The sequence below is a fragment of the Carettochelys insculpta genome, chromosome 9 (genome assembly GCF_033958435.1).
Source record: "Carettochelys insculpta isolate YL-2023 chromosome 9, ASM3395843v1, whole genome shotgun sequence".
Lineage (NCBI taxonomy): Eukaryota > Metazoa > Chordata > Testudines > Carettochelyidae > Carettochelys > Carettochelys insculpta.
This window is the reverse complement of record NC_134145.1, coordinates 24,654,283-24,670,652: the sequence shown is the minus strand read 5'-3', so window position 1 is coordinate 24,670,652 and position 16,370 is coordinate 24,654,283. Positions and strand designations below refer to the sequence as shown.

Genomic DNA, 16,370 nt, shown 5'->3' with positions numbered 1-16,370 from the left:
GAGTTTTCTTTATGTATGTGTGTGGTGGTGGGGAAATCTGCATTTAAACGAGCAATTTAATCTGTGGCAAAAATTGCACCCAGAGGCGGGAACTCAGCATTTTTACAAATTTTCTCCAAAGTATTTTTGTCCATGTGCTCTTTATCACCTTGACAAACACCAGGCCTACACTAAAGGAGGAAGTCAAATAAAGATACACAACTCCAGCTACGTTCATTGCATAGCTGCAGTTACTTTCATTCAAGATTCTGCTGCAGGAGGTCAACAGAAGTGAATACGCCCATCAACTTCCCTTACTCCTCATGTGGCGCAGAAGTACCAGTGCTGATGAGAGCACCCTCTGCATTTGACTTAGCACATCCCAGCCAAACATACTAAATCAAACACCGTAAGATCGACTGTGGCAGGGTTAATTTTTCCCCTAGTGTAGATATACCCTAAGGCATACTTCTACAATACCAGGAATATAGCGTTGTTCTTTTTGTTTTAAAAAGATTCCTGGTTTGTTAGCATATTTTCAGATTCTAAGCATCCATCTATTTTTGAGACACAATTCTTCATCTAATAAGGGTGTAGGAGTGTGAGAGGGAGGCCAGGCAAGGCAGGGCTTAAACAAGGCCTGTTAGCCCAATCAGCCCCACCCCAGTTCACCTGCGGCCAGTGTCAGGCCTGGAGGAGTATAAAGGGAGGGAAGCCAGCTCAGTTTGGGGCTGACCAGCCAAGAGGCAGACTCTAAGCTCCTTGCCTGCTGGCAGGGCCCTTACGAGATCATCCAGTGAGTGGGCCCAGTGAACTATGAGGTAGACTAGCCAGGTAAGTGGAAAGAGTGGCAGATCTACCACGTAAACCTCTTAAAACCCTGGAAGGCCCAGGAAGGACTACTAATCACCCCCTACCCACCAGACCCAGAACTGGGGCCCCAGGCGGAGGAGGTGACAAACTCAGGGGAGGTACAGATTGGGCCCAAACTTACCCCCGGAGCAGAGACTTCAGGCCCAGATGTTAATTGCTGACTTTTCCTCAGTCTTCTCAATGAAACCCAGTTGAACTCACCTGGCTGTCCACCATATCCAGACTGAACCTGGGGTTAAGGTCCGAGAAATGCATCGACCCCTTCCCCAGAAGGTAGTAAAACAACAACTGCAGTCGATGCTACCACTGGGGGTAATCAAGGAATCTTTCAGCGAATGGAAAAGCCCAATAGTCCTAGTCCCCAAACTGGATGGGAGCACCCAGTTTTGCATCGACTTCCAGAAGTTGAATGCCATCTCCAAATTCGATGCCTACCCAATGCCCCGGGGAGATGAGTTGCTGGATCGGCTTGGGGAAACTGAATACATCACTACTCTCGATTTAACAAAGGGCTATTGGCAAATCCCCTTCACGCCTGAGTCCAAGTAGAAGACAGCTTTCTCACTCCCTTTGGACTCTTCCAGTTCTGGACCATGCCCTTTGGGCTGCACAGTGCCCAGGCGACGTTCCAGCGCCTGACAGATTGGCTTTTACGTCCCCATAGTCAATACACCACAGCGTATTTGGACGATATAGTGATCTATAGCCGCAATTGGGTATGATCATTTCCTTTAAAGAAGGACTCCTGATGGCTTGGCTGACTAAATAGCAGCTCCTCCCCCATTTAACTGCAGGGAACTAGGAAGAAGCTGGGATCTCCAGCCCTAATTCTTCCATTTGCTAGAAATGCTTCCCATCTGCCCAACCATATGGCATATTTTTAAGGGAGATAGTTCACTATCGTATCTGGTACAACTTCAGTGAAGTGAATGCAGAGTCACTCGATCTGACTGACTTAAATAGTGCCACCTTGTATTAGAATTTATTATCAAAGATGATTTACTGGTAAATCGCAAAGGATGTTAAAATATCTCAGTGAAGAAAGAGAGGCCAACATGGAAGTTACAGGTCAGTGCTTAACTGAGGAGCAGTGGATAGGCTGGAGCTTTTATTGATGCAAAGGAATTGTAGAGAATTGTGCAACTGAAGAACGATATGTCTGTAAGAACATTAAGAAGCACAAATCTAATTCTGGAATTGAATTTGCAAATCTGAAATATCTGAGCATTTGAAGTTTAGGACAAGTAGTTTCATACTGCTTTCACAGGTACAGATATTTGTTTCTCTCAAATGAAACTGAAATGATTAGTTTGGGAATAAAGTATTTAAAATCAAGACTAACTCTAAGGTGAGCTTGCAGATTTAAATGCTGCAGTAAAATGTTAATGAATGGGAAGGACGATGAAAAAATGACTTCTTCAACATTGAAAAAAAATTTTTGAACAAAATTGAAAATATCAGGAGCAGTATTTTGGATGTGGAGGATCTCAAGTGCTCCTCTAGCTTAACAATAAATATCTTCTTTCCAATTTACCATGTTCAACAGTACAAGGACATTATAGCCGTGTCTACACATGCACGCTACTTCGAATTAGCGGCACTAACTTCGAAATAGCGCCCGTCACGGCTACACGTGTTGGGCGCTATTTCCATGTTAACATCGACGTTAGGCGGTGAGACGTCGAAGCTGCTAACCCCATGAGGGGATGGGAATAGCGCCCTACTTCGAAGTTGAACGTCGAAGTAGGGCACGTGTAGACGATCCGCGTCCCGCAACATCGAAATAGCAGGGTCCGCCATGGTGGCCATCAGCTGAGGGGTTGACAGACACTCTCTCCAGCCCCTGCGGGGCTCTATGGTCACCGTGTGCAGCAGCCCTTAGCCCAGGGCTTCTGGCTGCTGCTGCTGCAGCTGGGGATCCATGCTGCATGCACAGGGTCTGCAACCAGTTGTCGGCTCTGTGGATCTTGTGTTGTTTAGTGCAACTGTGTCTGGGAGGGGCCCTTTAAGGGAGCGGCTTGCTGTTGAGTCCTCCCTGTGACCCTGTCTGCAGCTGTGCCTGGCACCCTTATTTCGATGTGTGCTACTTTGGCGTGTAGACGTTCCCTTGCAGCACCTATTTCGATGTGGTGCTGCGCAACGTCGATGTTGAACGTCGACGTTGCCAGCCCTGGAGGACGTGTAGACGTTATTCATCAAAATAGCCTATTTCGATGTTGCTACATCGAAATAAGCTACTTCGATGTAGGCTTCACGTGTAGACGTAGCTTATATGTTGCTGGCAGGCCCATTGTTACAGTCATAATACTTGTGGGCACAAGGTAGTTATATTTAAATATTTGACTAAACAGAATACATTAAATCCAAGATCTGACTACCAGGATGCTAGCCTAAAAAAAAGTGTTGGCAGGGGAAGGGAATTCAGCTGCTTCAGTTCAGATTTCATGATTTGGCATAGGATGCTGTGCATTGACTTCTGTAATTGCATCCACCTTCTGATATGCTTAGAAATCATAGCTCACAGAAAGAGGACTGGGCAGATATGATTGGTCCTAAAAATGTCTGCATGAGATTTTTAGGGACAGCAAATCAGTAGAAGATACAAGTAAAGAGATAGAGGAATTTTGTTCATTTTTTCCACAAGACATTATGAATTAAATGCGCTGTTCCTAAAATCTGTCTACACCTTCTCTGACAGAGAACGTTTGTTAGGCCTATTACTTTCAGACATGAGTAGGAATAAAAATATCATCTGAAAATCTGCTTTTGCAAACTTCAGTTTAGGTGGCCTCCCTTGTGTTACCTTACAATGTTTTGGGGTCTTCATGAGGTTCAAATATTCAGACACCTAGTGCATTCATGAACAACAAGCTGGGAGCAGTCAGCAATTTGTTCTAATTGACATTATAAATCTCTATTTTATATACGTGATAATCAGTTTTAAAAAGGGAACCAGATCTTGACTGGCAATTAATGCTTTGCACAGTGGAAAGTAGTCCTGAAGTCAGCACAGCTGTATACTGGAGGATCTCCTCAATGCGGTGGGGAGTATGTGGAATCCTTGGGCAGCATAATCCCAGAGGTTCCTATATCACCTCCATCCTCTTGTCTACCAGTACAAGGGCATGTGTGGGTGAGGTAATTATTTGCTGCCAGTATGGAAACGAAGTACTTAGTCTTAATTTACTCCAGGGACCATCCTGACACAGAACACCACCAATATTAAGTAGGCACAAAGGGCATATTTATGCCTTCATTTCAGCTGTATCAAGTGCTCCTCAGCCCCTGCTAAGGGTCTCCCCTAATCAAAGTACTACATATCATATAGTAGAAAGCCACAAATGCAGCTCTCCAGTTGCTCAATGGCTACCAAGATAGTCTGCTAAAACTCAACCACTATTTAAGCAGCTAAGCTGCATAAAGTTGCTTGGAAGCCAACTCATTTAGCCCTCACATACCTCCTCATAGCTGTTCTATTCAATGATATCCTCGCATGACACATTTGCATCTAAACATGCATCTCTACTTCACTTGAGAGTTTACTGTAGAGGCTGTTTGGCTTGGAAAACAGCACCATTACAAGACCTAACCAGATCAGCCACACCATCGTGGGTTCATTCAGCTGCACACCTACCAATATAATTTATGCCATCATGTGCCAGCAATGCCCCTCTGCTATATACATCGGACAAACTAGACAGTCTCTACGTAAAAGAATAAATGCACCCAAATCAGATATCAGAAATGGCAATATACAAAAACCCATAGGGGAGCACTTCAATCTCCCAGGACACACAGTAGCAGACATAAAAGTAGCTATCCTACAGCAAAGAAATTTCAGGACCAGACTCCAAAGAGAAATTTCTGAGCTACAATTCATCTGCAAATTCGACGCCCTCAGCTCAGGCTTAAACAAAGACTGTAAATGGCTGGCTAAATACAAAAGCAGCTTCCCCTCCCTTGGTGTTCACACCGCCAGATCAACTGCTGGTAGTAAGCCTCACCCCTGCTGACTGAGCTAACCTTGTTATCTCCACCCTTGCTCTGGCTTATTTATACCTGGCCTTGCAGATTTCCAAGACCAGCATCTGATGAAGTGAGTCTGTGCTCACGAAAGCTCATGCTCAAAACTTTTCTGTTAGTCTATAAGGTGCCACAGGACCCTTCGTTAATGTTATGGGGTAAGTCGCTGTCCTAGCCAAAATGTGTTCCAGCACTGAATGCAAGTAGATCCACACAGTCTAGTAAACTACTTCGTTTTACTTCAGCTTTTATTGAGGACTAGCAGATTTACATGGTGTTGCTTGGGCTCTTAACTCAATGAACAGCTTTTTAAAATAATAGGAAAATATACATGCTTTATTTCAATCATATATTTTGGAAAATAAAATGTTACTTTTATTAACTTAATTTTATTTTAGATTTCTTAAAGGGATTGTTAATTTTTTTAGTACATTTTCAAAATAGGAATTCCAAGTGTAGTTTTTTTTTAATTCTTCCCTATAAACGCTGATTGTTCACTATGCTTTAACAAGAAAAGGGCATTACTCCATTTGGTTTCAATATAATTTCCTTTCAGTTTTCAGCCACTAAGCATTGATTGATTTGCACAAAGCACAGCACTACTCTAAATTTCTCCACGTTATCTCTTTTCTGTGAGGTTTATTGAGAAGAAATCCTATTCCAGGTGCATCCTATTTTTCTGACTCTTCTTGGTTCAGTCCAGGGATGAAAATAACTTACATTTCTTATGGGTACTGTCATACCATGACCAATGCTTGGGTGGCTGTAGGGAAGGAGGTGTGCGTGAGAGAGGTCGGGGGTTGTGATACAACAGTCCCTGTAAGAAATGTAAGAGTGAGACGGAATGCTGGGGGGCTTGAGGCAGAGGGTTGGGAAGTAGGGAGTGGAGGGATGGAGTGTGAGGCTGCTTGATGGACAAAGTGAGAAGAGTGAGTCAAAAGGCTGGGAGTGGGAAGAGCCATAAAGAATAATTAAGGGGGAAGGACTGGGAAAAAAACAGGAGTAAGAATAAGTGAGAGTAGACTATATTGGACTTTGAGGCATTCACATTCTATTTGGCAATAGAAAACCCAAGAACAACTGTGCAAATGAGGAAGGAAAATGTGACAGGCAGAACTATTTTAAAAAAATCTAACTTTCAAAATATGCTAGTGAAATAGGGAGATGCCCTTCAGCAGAATTTTTCTGAGCTATTCAACCTTTCAGTGATCATATACTACACAGAACAATATGCAGGCCCTTCTCCATTTCTGGAACAGAAACGGTGTACTGTAACTCTAGCATGGACATGTTCTGTGACAGGCTGTGGCTCTCCCAAAAGTCCCTTCCAGACAGGCTTTGCCAAGGGCACAAGTAATCTGTGTGAGGGGAGGGGTAACAAGAGCAGAGCAAGAACACACTATAAACAGTCTAAGCCCATGTAAGTCCTGCCCTTTCACACTTCCATTTATTAGACAATAGTGTGACATAGTTACGCTGTCTGGCCACCTTTTTTTTTCATGGACATGGAAAAGGCTATATGAGTTTGACACCCCACCCCACAAAAGGGATGAGACTGCAGCTAGTGAGAGGGTTGGTCTTAACATAAAAATTATTTTCAACCCTGTTTCAAGTGGAGAATGTTTGCTTTGGTTTTGATTCCATTCCATTTCATGCCATTTTGTCTTCAGGCCATGTCTCCCGAAATGCGTTTAACTACTGCTGTGATTCTACAGCGGACACCCCTAGAGAGGCAGGGAAATTGACCATGACAAACACTGTTGATCTATAACAGAAGCACGAGTGTCACCAATTTGAATTGCATGCAGAAAACTGGAAAATGGAAGGAACAGTAGAGTATGGTTTTGCATACCAAAATAATCTTTATCTGATTATGGGAAAGCAAAGGCTACTTTGTTATGACATACTTCTTTACATGGCACGACAATAGCCCTTATGTTTAACCATTCATTTTTTTCCATCTTGCACAGGCAAATTAAATATATATATATACACACACATACACACTTTACTAGAAAGCCATTAGCAAAGAGGCTGGGGGGGGCGTGTAGAGATATAGTATATAAGCTATTACCTGGTCTTCAAAGGCAAAATCAGTATCTGCAACATCTCCAGAATCCATAATCAGACTTGGGTCAAGTACATTTGGCCCTACAACATTAAAGGAAATGAAACTTCAGAAATGGACTGGCAGTTTTCACTTTACACAGTGGGATGTAGTTCTATTTCTAATCTCAATCTGGCCCTTTCATTCTCTATGTGTATTTAAAAAAAATCTTATCCAAAGAGCCATTTGTATGTGAAAGACTATTAAACTGTGTGGTGATTCTTTAGCAATGTGTCTTAAAAGCGATTACAGTCCTTATAATGGTCTTTGAGATCAGTAGACTGCCTTTGTGTATTCTGAAGTGTTTTACACTGTGCAATGCTCTACAGAATTTTTACTGGGATTTTAATTAAATACAAAGTTGGCAAATGATAAACACAATTTTATACCCAAAGGCTCATTGGCTCTTAGTAGACTAAGAAACATCTACTCTGTGCACACTAATAAATCAGAATGGTTGCATTTTACATTTGTTTGTTCTCTTGTCAGTGACTGCAAGGCAATGGAAAAATAGGGCAAAGCACCTCTAGAGGTGCTGGAGGTGTCCAAGGCTAAACTGGTATGGTAGGAACATCTATCTTTCTTCATATGTTCCACCATATGGAATAGAACCACAGGTCCAGCTGCATCTCAGAACTGACTATTAGGAGAGCACCAGTTCTGCCAGTAACAAGTCCCTGGTGCTAACATAGAGATTACGATGGTCCCTTTTGTGCTGAGGAAGCAAAGGATTCCTTCTCCCTTCTACTGGAGTAATAGTTTAGCCTCATTAATATTTCAGCACAGCCCACTAGTATCTGGGATTTAAAATAGAATGCTAGAGCAGCTAATAAAATTTTTGTTGTCTTGCTGCCATCGGTCAGGATTGCAGATGGGGAAGCAGGAATGATATTTTGGTAGGTTTTATTTGCATGTGTGATCTTGCAGCAAAATCTCCACACAATCCTAACACTGCCATTAATCTTTTGATTAAATGGTTCCTCCACTGTTAAAGTTAATCCTCCCTTTACTGTGTATGCGGAGAGCTGTCTGTACTTTGTACTGTTCCCAAACACTCTTCTGTTTTGTGGTTCCCAATCCATATAAGCAACAGCTTTTTTTTTTTTGGTTTGTTTTTAAAATTGACGTAGTCCTAATCTGTGTAGGTGGTGAGATGAACAATAAGTGAGAACATACGGCACAAAAACTCATCATGCCATGCAGTAAAACCATAAAGCTTTGCAAAAGCTTTATAAATTGCACTCCATATTATAAATGGTCAAATTCATCCTTGATGTAGTTCTGATTTCAAGGTATTTACACCAGGCATGGATTGTCCCACCATCTGTTTGTGAGGATTTTTTAAAAAGCTTCTTGTATATGTTAATTATATTGTTTTAATATAGTAGAAAAGGATTGTACTTTTCCATCTGTACCACCAGACACACACCTGTACTGCATTCTGTACTCTGGTCTAGGTGTTTTGTGACCCTTTAATGAAAGTTGATGCTTTATAGATGTCTGCCAAAGGTCAGAAATAAGGTTACTATGAGAAGTTTAATTGTGTTTCTTGTATTGTATGCAACTGAAGTCTCAATCTTATTGTTGCATCAATGTGGATAACATCACCCTGAATCTCAACTGAGAATGGCCTATGTTGAACTGCCAATTGTTTTTAAAAAGGCAATATTGTACAACATTAGCATTAGTTAATCAAATATATGTAACCTAAGGGGACCAGTATATCTTTTCCCTAACTAGGAACATTAGTATTAAATATTGGATTTAGAAGCTAAGTACTTTTTAGAGAAATAGGCCGCAAACTTTAATGTACAGATCATGCTGAAATTAAATGTTCACATAATATATTTTAAAACAGAAAAGCCCTAATAGTTATAACAATGAGTTCTGTGGCAATTTATATGTATTGGGTATAAGCTTTTGTGGATAAAACCCAGTTTTGTCCAATGCATAGTGAATTTTACCCATCAAAACTTATGCTCAAATAAATCCCTTAATATTTAAGGTATCACAGGACTCCTTGTTTTTGCAGACACAGACTAACACAACCATACCTCTGAGACATGATAGTTGTGTATTTTTAACATGGTGAATTGTCTAAAGCCTTATGTTCAGGGAAAAACTGCCAGTTGACTCTGCAGAAGATTGAAGGAAGGGTATGATAAATTGAGAAGCTTTCTTTTTCCACTGACAATTTAGCAAAAGGAAAACCATCAGTCACTCTGGCTGTTCTACAGAGAGCTATGTTTTTGCTGAGTGAAATGAAACAAGCCTAAAGGAGATGCTCTGTGGTACACTGTACTAAGAGGTTATTGCATCTAAGGAAAAGCAGTAGGGAATAGTAGAGGTTGGATGCTATTGTTGGAGTATTGGTAATAGTGGAGAAAGGAGTCAGTAGTTTGCTGATCTGATTGTACTTAAGAGGAAACATACCCTAATTTACTGAACCCACACTAAAATCTGCTACTCTAAGACTGTAGTGGAAGCACGCAGGCTTGCTGGCCATCCATTAAGGAGACTGGGAGCAAGGGAGGGGCAGCTGATTAATTTTCATCATTATGGAAATGATGATGTTGGGGATGGGAGAGATGAAGACACAAGAAGCCCTTGAAAGACAGGGGCTGGAGGGGGAAGGAAAGAGGAGTGTTCCAAGTCTCAACACAAATGTACTTAAAATGGGATAGCTTAGTGGTTTGAGCTGTGGCCTACTAAAGCCAGGGTTATGGGCTCAGTCCTTGAGGGGGCCAGATACCTCTTTTTTTTTTTTTAAATCTGTCAGGGAAGGTGATAGGTCCTGCTGTGAGGGAAGGGGACTGGACTTGATGAATGGTGAAGGTCCCTTCCAGTTCTATGAGTTAGGTATATCTCCATAGTAAGCCTTTATGCCAAACTGGTGGTGGTATCATCAGTACTAATGGGGAAACAAAGGATTCTGAAGTCAAGAATAGGCAAATAAATGGATGAGGAAAGTTCTCGGATGTTTTGTTTAAAACATCAGTGCATGTTCATGGGTAGTCTACATCTAGCAGTGGTCTGGCACTACTCTGCAATTATTAATAAGTTTTAATTTTTGTTATAATTTTTTGCATCTTTCTTCCTAATATCAAACCTGTTCACAGATACCGTCTGCAAAGCACTTTACCACATGATTAACTATAAATTGTTAACACTTAACTGGTGCAAATCTTTTTGCATTCCATTGTCCTATTCCACTGCAACTTTTAACTGTTTCCTTAACATAAAGTGCTTGCCCATTTAAAACAGAGGTAACCATAGGTATCTGAGACAGTGACAGAGAGAGAGCCATGTTAGTCTGTATTCTATCAAAACAAAAAAAGCAGTCAGGTAGCACTTTAAAGATTTAACAAAATAATTTATTAAGTGATGCGCTTGAGCTAAAGTAGTGGGTCTGTCCCACAAAAGCTCATCACCTAATAAATTATTTTGTTAACCTTTAAAATGCTACCTGACTGCTTTTTTTGTTTTCATAGGTATCTGAGTAATTTTAGTGATTTCAGTAGGCAACTCTTGCATTTAAAGTTAAGCAAATGCTTAAACGTTACACTAGAATGGGATCACATAATGCAGAACCCAAGACTTACTCTGAAAAGGTGCATTTATAATCTGAAAAACCTCTTCAAGTTTTGCAAAGTATTTGTATGGGGGCCTGGGGAGAAGTCAGATAGTTTTTGTGTGCATTGTGGAGCACTTATTTTCTTTTTTTTTAATATAGTTTACTTCTTTGCTCAGTTAGGTTAATGCTTTCCTCTCTGTGCAGAGGATTACTGAAGAATCTGATTATTTGCTTTTATGTTATCTTTTGCATCTTCAACACAGAGGGCAGCATGTACGCTATCTTATAAATTGAGAGTTCATTCTTGGTAAACATGGTTCAAATTTTGACACTATCTTTTGTTGTAATGAGGCTGAATTGCGCAGAATTCTTTATGAAAAATTATGAAGGTATAACTCACCAACCTACCCATACAACTGATATCTGGATCCTAGCACAGAAATGTACCCCAGGGCTAATGACCTCAAAAATCTCAACTAAGAGAGCTGCAGAAGGCTTTGCATGACCCCCATCTTTACTGAAAAAGTCCTCACCATCAGCTTTTTATGAATAATAAACACTATTCCCCCCACCCTATTTATTATGTTCACTTATATCCTGAAGATAAATTATGTTTGTGTCTAAATCTTGCCATTAAAAGGTAGCAGAATCACATTGATGAAAGTTAAGTGACTGGCTCCTTTGCAGTTCAGTAACAGTTAATATATTCCCACACAAACTTAAATTTTTGCAAGCCATAATTGGCTCAAATATCCTCACACAGTGTATCTTAACAACTGTATTTGTACTTTCTACATTTGCCATTGTCACAAAAATAATTCTGTGAAACTGTTTGTCCATATGGTTTAAAAAACAGGTTTAATAAAAAAGGAGAATTTGATTGTAATACTCTCAGTTAATAAGTCTTACATTTCACATTTCGAGTCAAATATTTAGAAAACCATCTTCCAGGGAAAGACAATTTTAAAAAAAACCAAAACCTGGCATTAGAACAACAGTTTCATTTTTGCTCTCAGTTAGATATTCCTAATACAAGATTTATTGCAACTGTTATTGGTGGAATTTCATGACAGGTTGTTGCTCTTGGCAACAGTCTTAATATATCTCAGGAAGCCACAATGGAAAAGAATATTATCTACAAATGTACTGAATAGTGTTCTTCATCCAAATATTTGTTTGTATAGGTGGTTGCACATGGCTCTTGTAAGAGTAGTTCAAGGTCTGGCATATCAAATATGACAAAATGAAGCCACAAATGTGTTCAGAAATATGTCTGTTAGCCACTATGAATCAAATTACATCTGCAGTTATACTACAAAATGAAGTGGGGCTAAATACCATAACAATATCATTGATACAAGCAAAAAGCTTTTAATTGCCTGTTGTTTTAATCTGCACACTGTTTGTGAAAAACAGAGGTCCTCAACTATCTGTATCCTCTTTGGTCTGATGGTCACCTTTACTCTGGAGAAAAGGTTAGCACCAGCTCTTCACCTGGAGACTGGATTATCTCACTATTAAAATTTCTCCTGAAGGAGCACAACACCTCGTACCAGGTTCTTGTCACATGAAAATTTACTGTAACACAGAAGGAAGGGCGGGATTCTTTCAACATGTGTCGGTGGGACTCATTGACCGCTATAGGCATGTATTGGGATGAGTAGTGGATGCTGCCTGCAGCTCCTTTCGTGCATGGGCTTTTGGCCACATGGATCTATGCTAGCCATAAAGTCCCTGGACCTAACCTGTTCTGTGGTTGTTGTGCCTACTTTGTGCTTTTCTGTGGTCTGCCACAGAGATCTTCTGTCCAAGCTATGCTAATTGCCATTATGCAAGTTCTCCAAATATTTACCCCATTAAACAATGAACCACACAACTTCCTTCTCAGACCTGAAGAGGAGTTCGGTGTGGCTCAAAAGCTTCTCTCATGGTAACAGAAATTGGTCCAATAAAAGATATTCAGTCAATTTCTCTGCCTCGGAGCTTTAGCGACTTGGAGGGAATTGGGGAGAGATTTCAAGCCCTTGCCTGTGTTTTTTGTCAACATTTGTTGGGTATGAAAAATAGACATCTCTGCTACATTTGATGTTGAGAGTAAACAATTTATTTCACTTACACAGTAAGTTACCTGCCACGGCCTCTTTGGAAGGAAACAGCTTATTGTCGACTGCCATGCTTATGTCATAGAAAACTTCCTCCTCATCCCTGTCTGCATCGAACTGTTGGAAAGGGAAAAAGCAATCAAACCCTCCTGAACAGGATGAATTATTTAGATGAATGCTGTTACCTGCTGACCAATCCTAAACCATTAAAGCCAATGGGAATCTTTCATTTTCCTTCCTTGGGATTTCACTCAAGCGCTTAATTATGATTCATTGCTTTGCCAAGTTGTCCATTGTTCATCGGCTGCGGTTAAAGAGAAGTTGAGTTGCTTTAAAAGACTGATATTTCCAAAGCAGAACCTCAGAAAACAACATTAGTAATACACAGCACATTTTTTCTGCCATCCAAAGCACCTACATATAGACTGGAATTGTAGATCAGATCAACAGCTCCTATCACCTGACATTTAGAGGGAAGTTGTAACAAAGTAAATTTAATGTGTAGTCAAAATTGTGTCTTAAACTTAAACTGAATTGTGTATTAAACTAAACTTTTAATGTGTGTGTTGTTCTTTCAGAACTTTAGTGAGTTGCTGAAAAAAATTATACTTTTGAGAACTTACCTGTAAAAGATGCAGGAAGCAAATATTTCCTCTATGTATTGCTATTTGGTATCTGTACTACCTCAGTCAACATGAGCTAACAAAATCACAGGAGACGAAAGTCTCCTTAAAACTGTATGGTAGCTTCTTGAGTTTCACTTTGTCCCTTCTCTCATTTATAAAATTCTTTGTCCAAAATTTAACTCCTGTTTTCCTGTATCCTCGCATCTCTTTTGGTATCATGAGCTCTCTATGCTAGTCTACTATTTTTAAATTTTCTTTGTTTCTGATATTTATGACTGTACCACTCAAATAGTTTTTAAATTTACTGGTCCTACTTAATAAACTGTGAATACCTGGTTGAAGGTGTTTCTCTTTTAATTATTTGAATGTTGCCTGCTGGTTGCCTTCAGTGTATTTCTATGAACAGTTAACATGAAGAAAAGGTCCTTTTTCCTCAAGTGAAGGGTGAACGGTCCTTTCTCCTCAAGTGAAGGGTTAAATCCCTCTCTCACTCACTATACAACACAAATCATTTTAAGTTTCTGTTAAACCAAGCAAGCTTTCAGCTTTCCTTACACATGGCTCAAAAAAAGAAAATAACAAAAAATCAGGTTCCAGATGATGAACTGATTTTGTTCTGAGTGTTTATATACATCTTGAACTCCTTTCTTGACTATAAGGCTTGGAGCAATTTTAATCATAAACTGGGTTCCTGGAACAATTTTCCACATTTGGGGTCATTTTTCATCTTCAGACTAATGTTTTGTGATGGAGAATGAGCCTAAGCAGCAAACAGAAGTACACCTATCAATGTGAGTTCATGGACTTTGCTGTGCTTTCTTGTCAAATCTGAAACTCTGTTAATGGCCTGTTCCAGTGCTATAGCCAATGTCTCCCTTGTTTTGGTTGGAATTAATCCTATTTCTACCCCCTTGCTCTAGTACAGATCAAACCTCTCTTGTCCAGCACCCTCAGTGCTGGATGAGAGAATTTGCTGGACCATGGAGGGTCAATATTTTCTAGCATATCACTAACACTTCCACTGTTTACTGGGCGCTTAGAAGACATTTAGGAGTAAATTATTGCTAAATAACAGCACAGAATACTGAGAGCCAGGACTGATGGCTGCAAACAAACTTTACGGGACCATGGGAAACTTGGCCACACCCATGATATGTGGTTGTCCAGCTAACTCAAATCATACTGGATTACAAAGTTTGCTGGGTGAGAAAGTTCCCTATTAGAGAGGTTCAACCTGCACTGTAATTTACTACTGTATGAGAGAAACCTGATCAGGGTGCAAACTCTGTTTACAGCCCAGCCTAAAGACTGCTTGGAGCTGGGCCCCAGAAAGCTGGCATTGGTGGAAGTTTAGTTATTCTCCCAATATTTACCATGGATATTGATTAAGAATGAAAAATGAGATCCAAGGATTTGTACAGAAAGCTGTTAAAGCCCTTTACAAAATACATACCATCCCATATTGGTCCGTGTGATCATTCATGACAACTTGTACAGGACTTACGCTATACAAATAGTTTTGTGTTTTGTTTGTGTAAATTTCCTTTCACCACCTAATAATGGACTCAGGCAAAAAGAAATCCACAGAAAGGATCTCTGATGGTTATTCATCATAATAGATATCACCAGAGACAGAATTTCTGCTTTGGAAACATGGGAAAATAGTCCTGAAAATGGGGAGCAACTATGACATGCCAGAGGGAAAAAGGTAAATCTAACAAATGAGATTCTGGGAGCAGAGAAAAAGAGCGGATGCTGGAAGAAGACAGCTAAATCTTCAAGAACCAGGTGCCAATAAATCAAACCCTGCAAGGCCATCTAGCTAAGAGCTTATCTCCAAGGTGTCTTCCACGTGCCCAGGATCCCTCTGTTCTATTCTTTTTAGTTTCTCCCTCCAAACAATGATAACTTTTCTTCTAACCCTGTCTTGACTAGGATTTAAGGTGTTAGACTGGGCTAGCTAATGTGATCTAAAATTATAATCCTTTATTAATCCTGTCAAGCCAAGGAGGGCTAGATAGGAAGGTTTCTCCAAAATCTTCCTTATGTAGGTGTGACTGGGTGCAATCACGGAAGACTCCTTGGGATTGTTGCCAATTGTGCTGATCTTGCCACTGACACTACCTTCTTGCTCACTGGAGCTACCCACCACCTTGTCCTGCTAAGCTAGGTCCTGTGGTCTCTCCTCAGCCAATGCACAGATTTAGGGTTACTGCCTCCCCCACTGCAGAGCAATGCAGACACTGACCAACTTCTCTGGGAGGATACAGTTCTATGGCACAGCACCCAGGAAACCAACTCCCAAAAGGGATCAAAACTCCAAATAAAGAAGTCTCTTTCTGTGCAAAACCTTTGAAATGGAAAGAAAACACCTAGCTAGTTTTAGCTTGACTAGAAAGCTTTAACATATAGATTCTTACCCTAAATAGATGTTCTCACATCAGGTAAAATCTTCAAACCAGAGCTGTTCTTTTGCTCTGATTTAAGTCAATAGCCTTTCATGGCCTTTATTTTTATTTAGGGTGTGCCAGGCAGATTCCAAGGCTGACTGAAAACACAAGAGGATAGCTTCCCATTACTTAAATAGACTTTTCCATAAGGCGGGAAACTTTTGTTCTATAACTCTCCTTCCCATGGAAACACTGGCTCAAAATGGTTTTCAGTACCAGGTGGCATGGTCATGCCTTTCTAGCCTCAACCACTTTCTCGACTTACAAGACAAACAAGACTGTTTACATTTGGTAAGTTACTCACCCAGTCTCTAGGGATCGAGTGCAGGAGTAATGGCTCTCATTTGCACTTTTTAAAACTATAAACATAATTTTCTTATTTCTATCTTCACATAGAAAAAAGGTACATGCACCAAAATAGGATATACAGATCCATCAGACTGTAACGTTTAAAATTTGATACCTTTACATGACGTATTATGTCCAAAGCACCTCTTAATTATGCATATTTATATTTATAAGCCAACTTTGATAAAGCCAGGGGGCCATAACAGTAAGGAGTACTCTAATGCCCAACTGCTCCTGGAATTCCAGATGGGATTGGTGGCAAAGAGTGAAATTTTCCCTCTGTAGCTG

General features: G+C 40.3%; 1 protein-coding gene across 1 annotated transcript in view; it reads right to left on the bottom strand.

Moving 5' to 3' along the window:
- The window catches only part of AK5 (adenylate kinase 5), a 139,279-nt gene that overhangs the window by 57,617 nt on the left and 65,292 nt on the right, over positions 1–16,370 (bottom strand). The window contains exons 7-8 of the mRNA XM_075002733.1: positions 12,673–12,775; positions 6,950–7,026 (exon numbers count right to left, since the gene is read on the bottom strand). Coding sequence (XP_074858834.1) covers positions 6,950–7,026; positions 12,673–12,775 — 180 coding nt within the window. The remainder of the gene's footprint in view (positions 1–6,949; positions 7,027–12,672; positions 12,776–16,370) is intronic.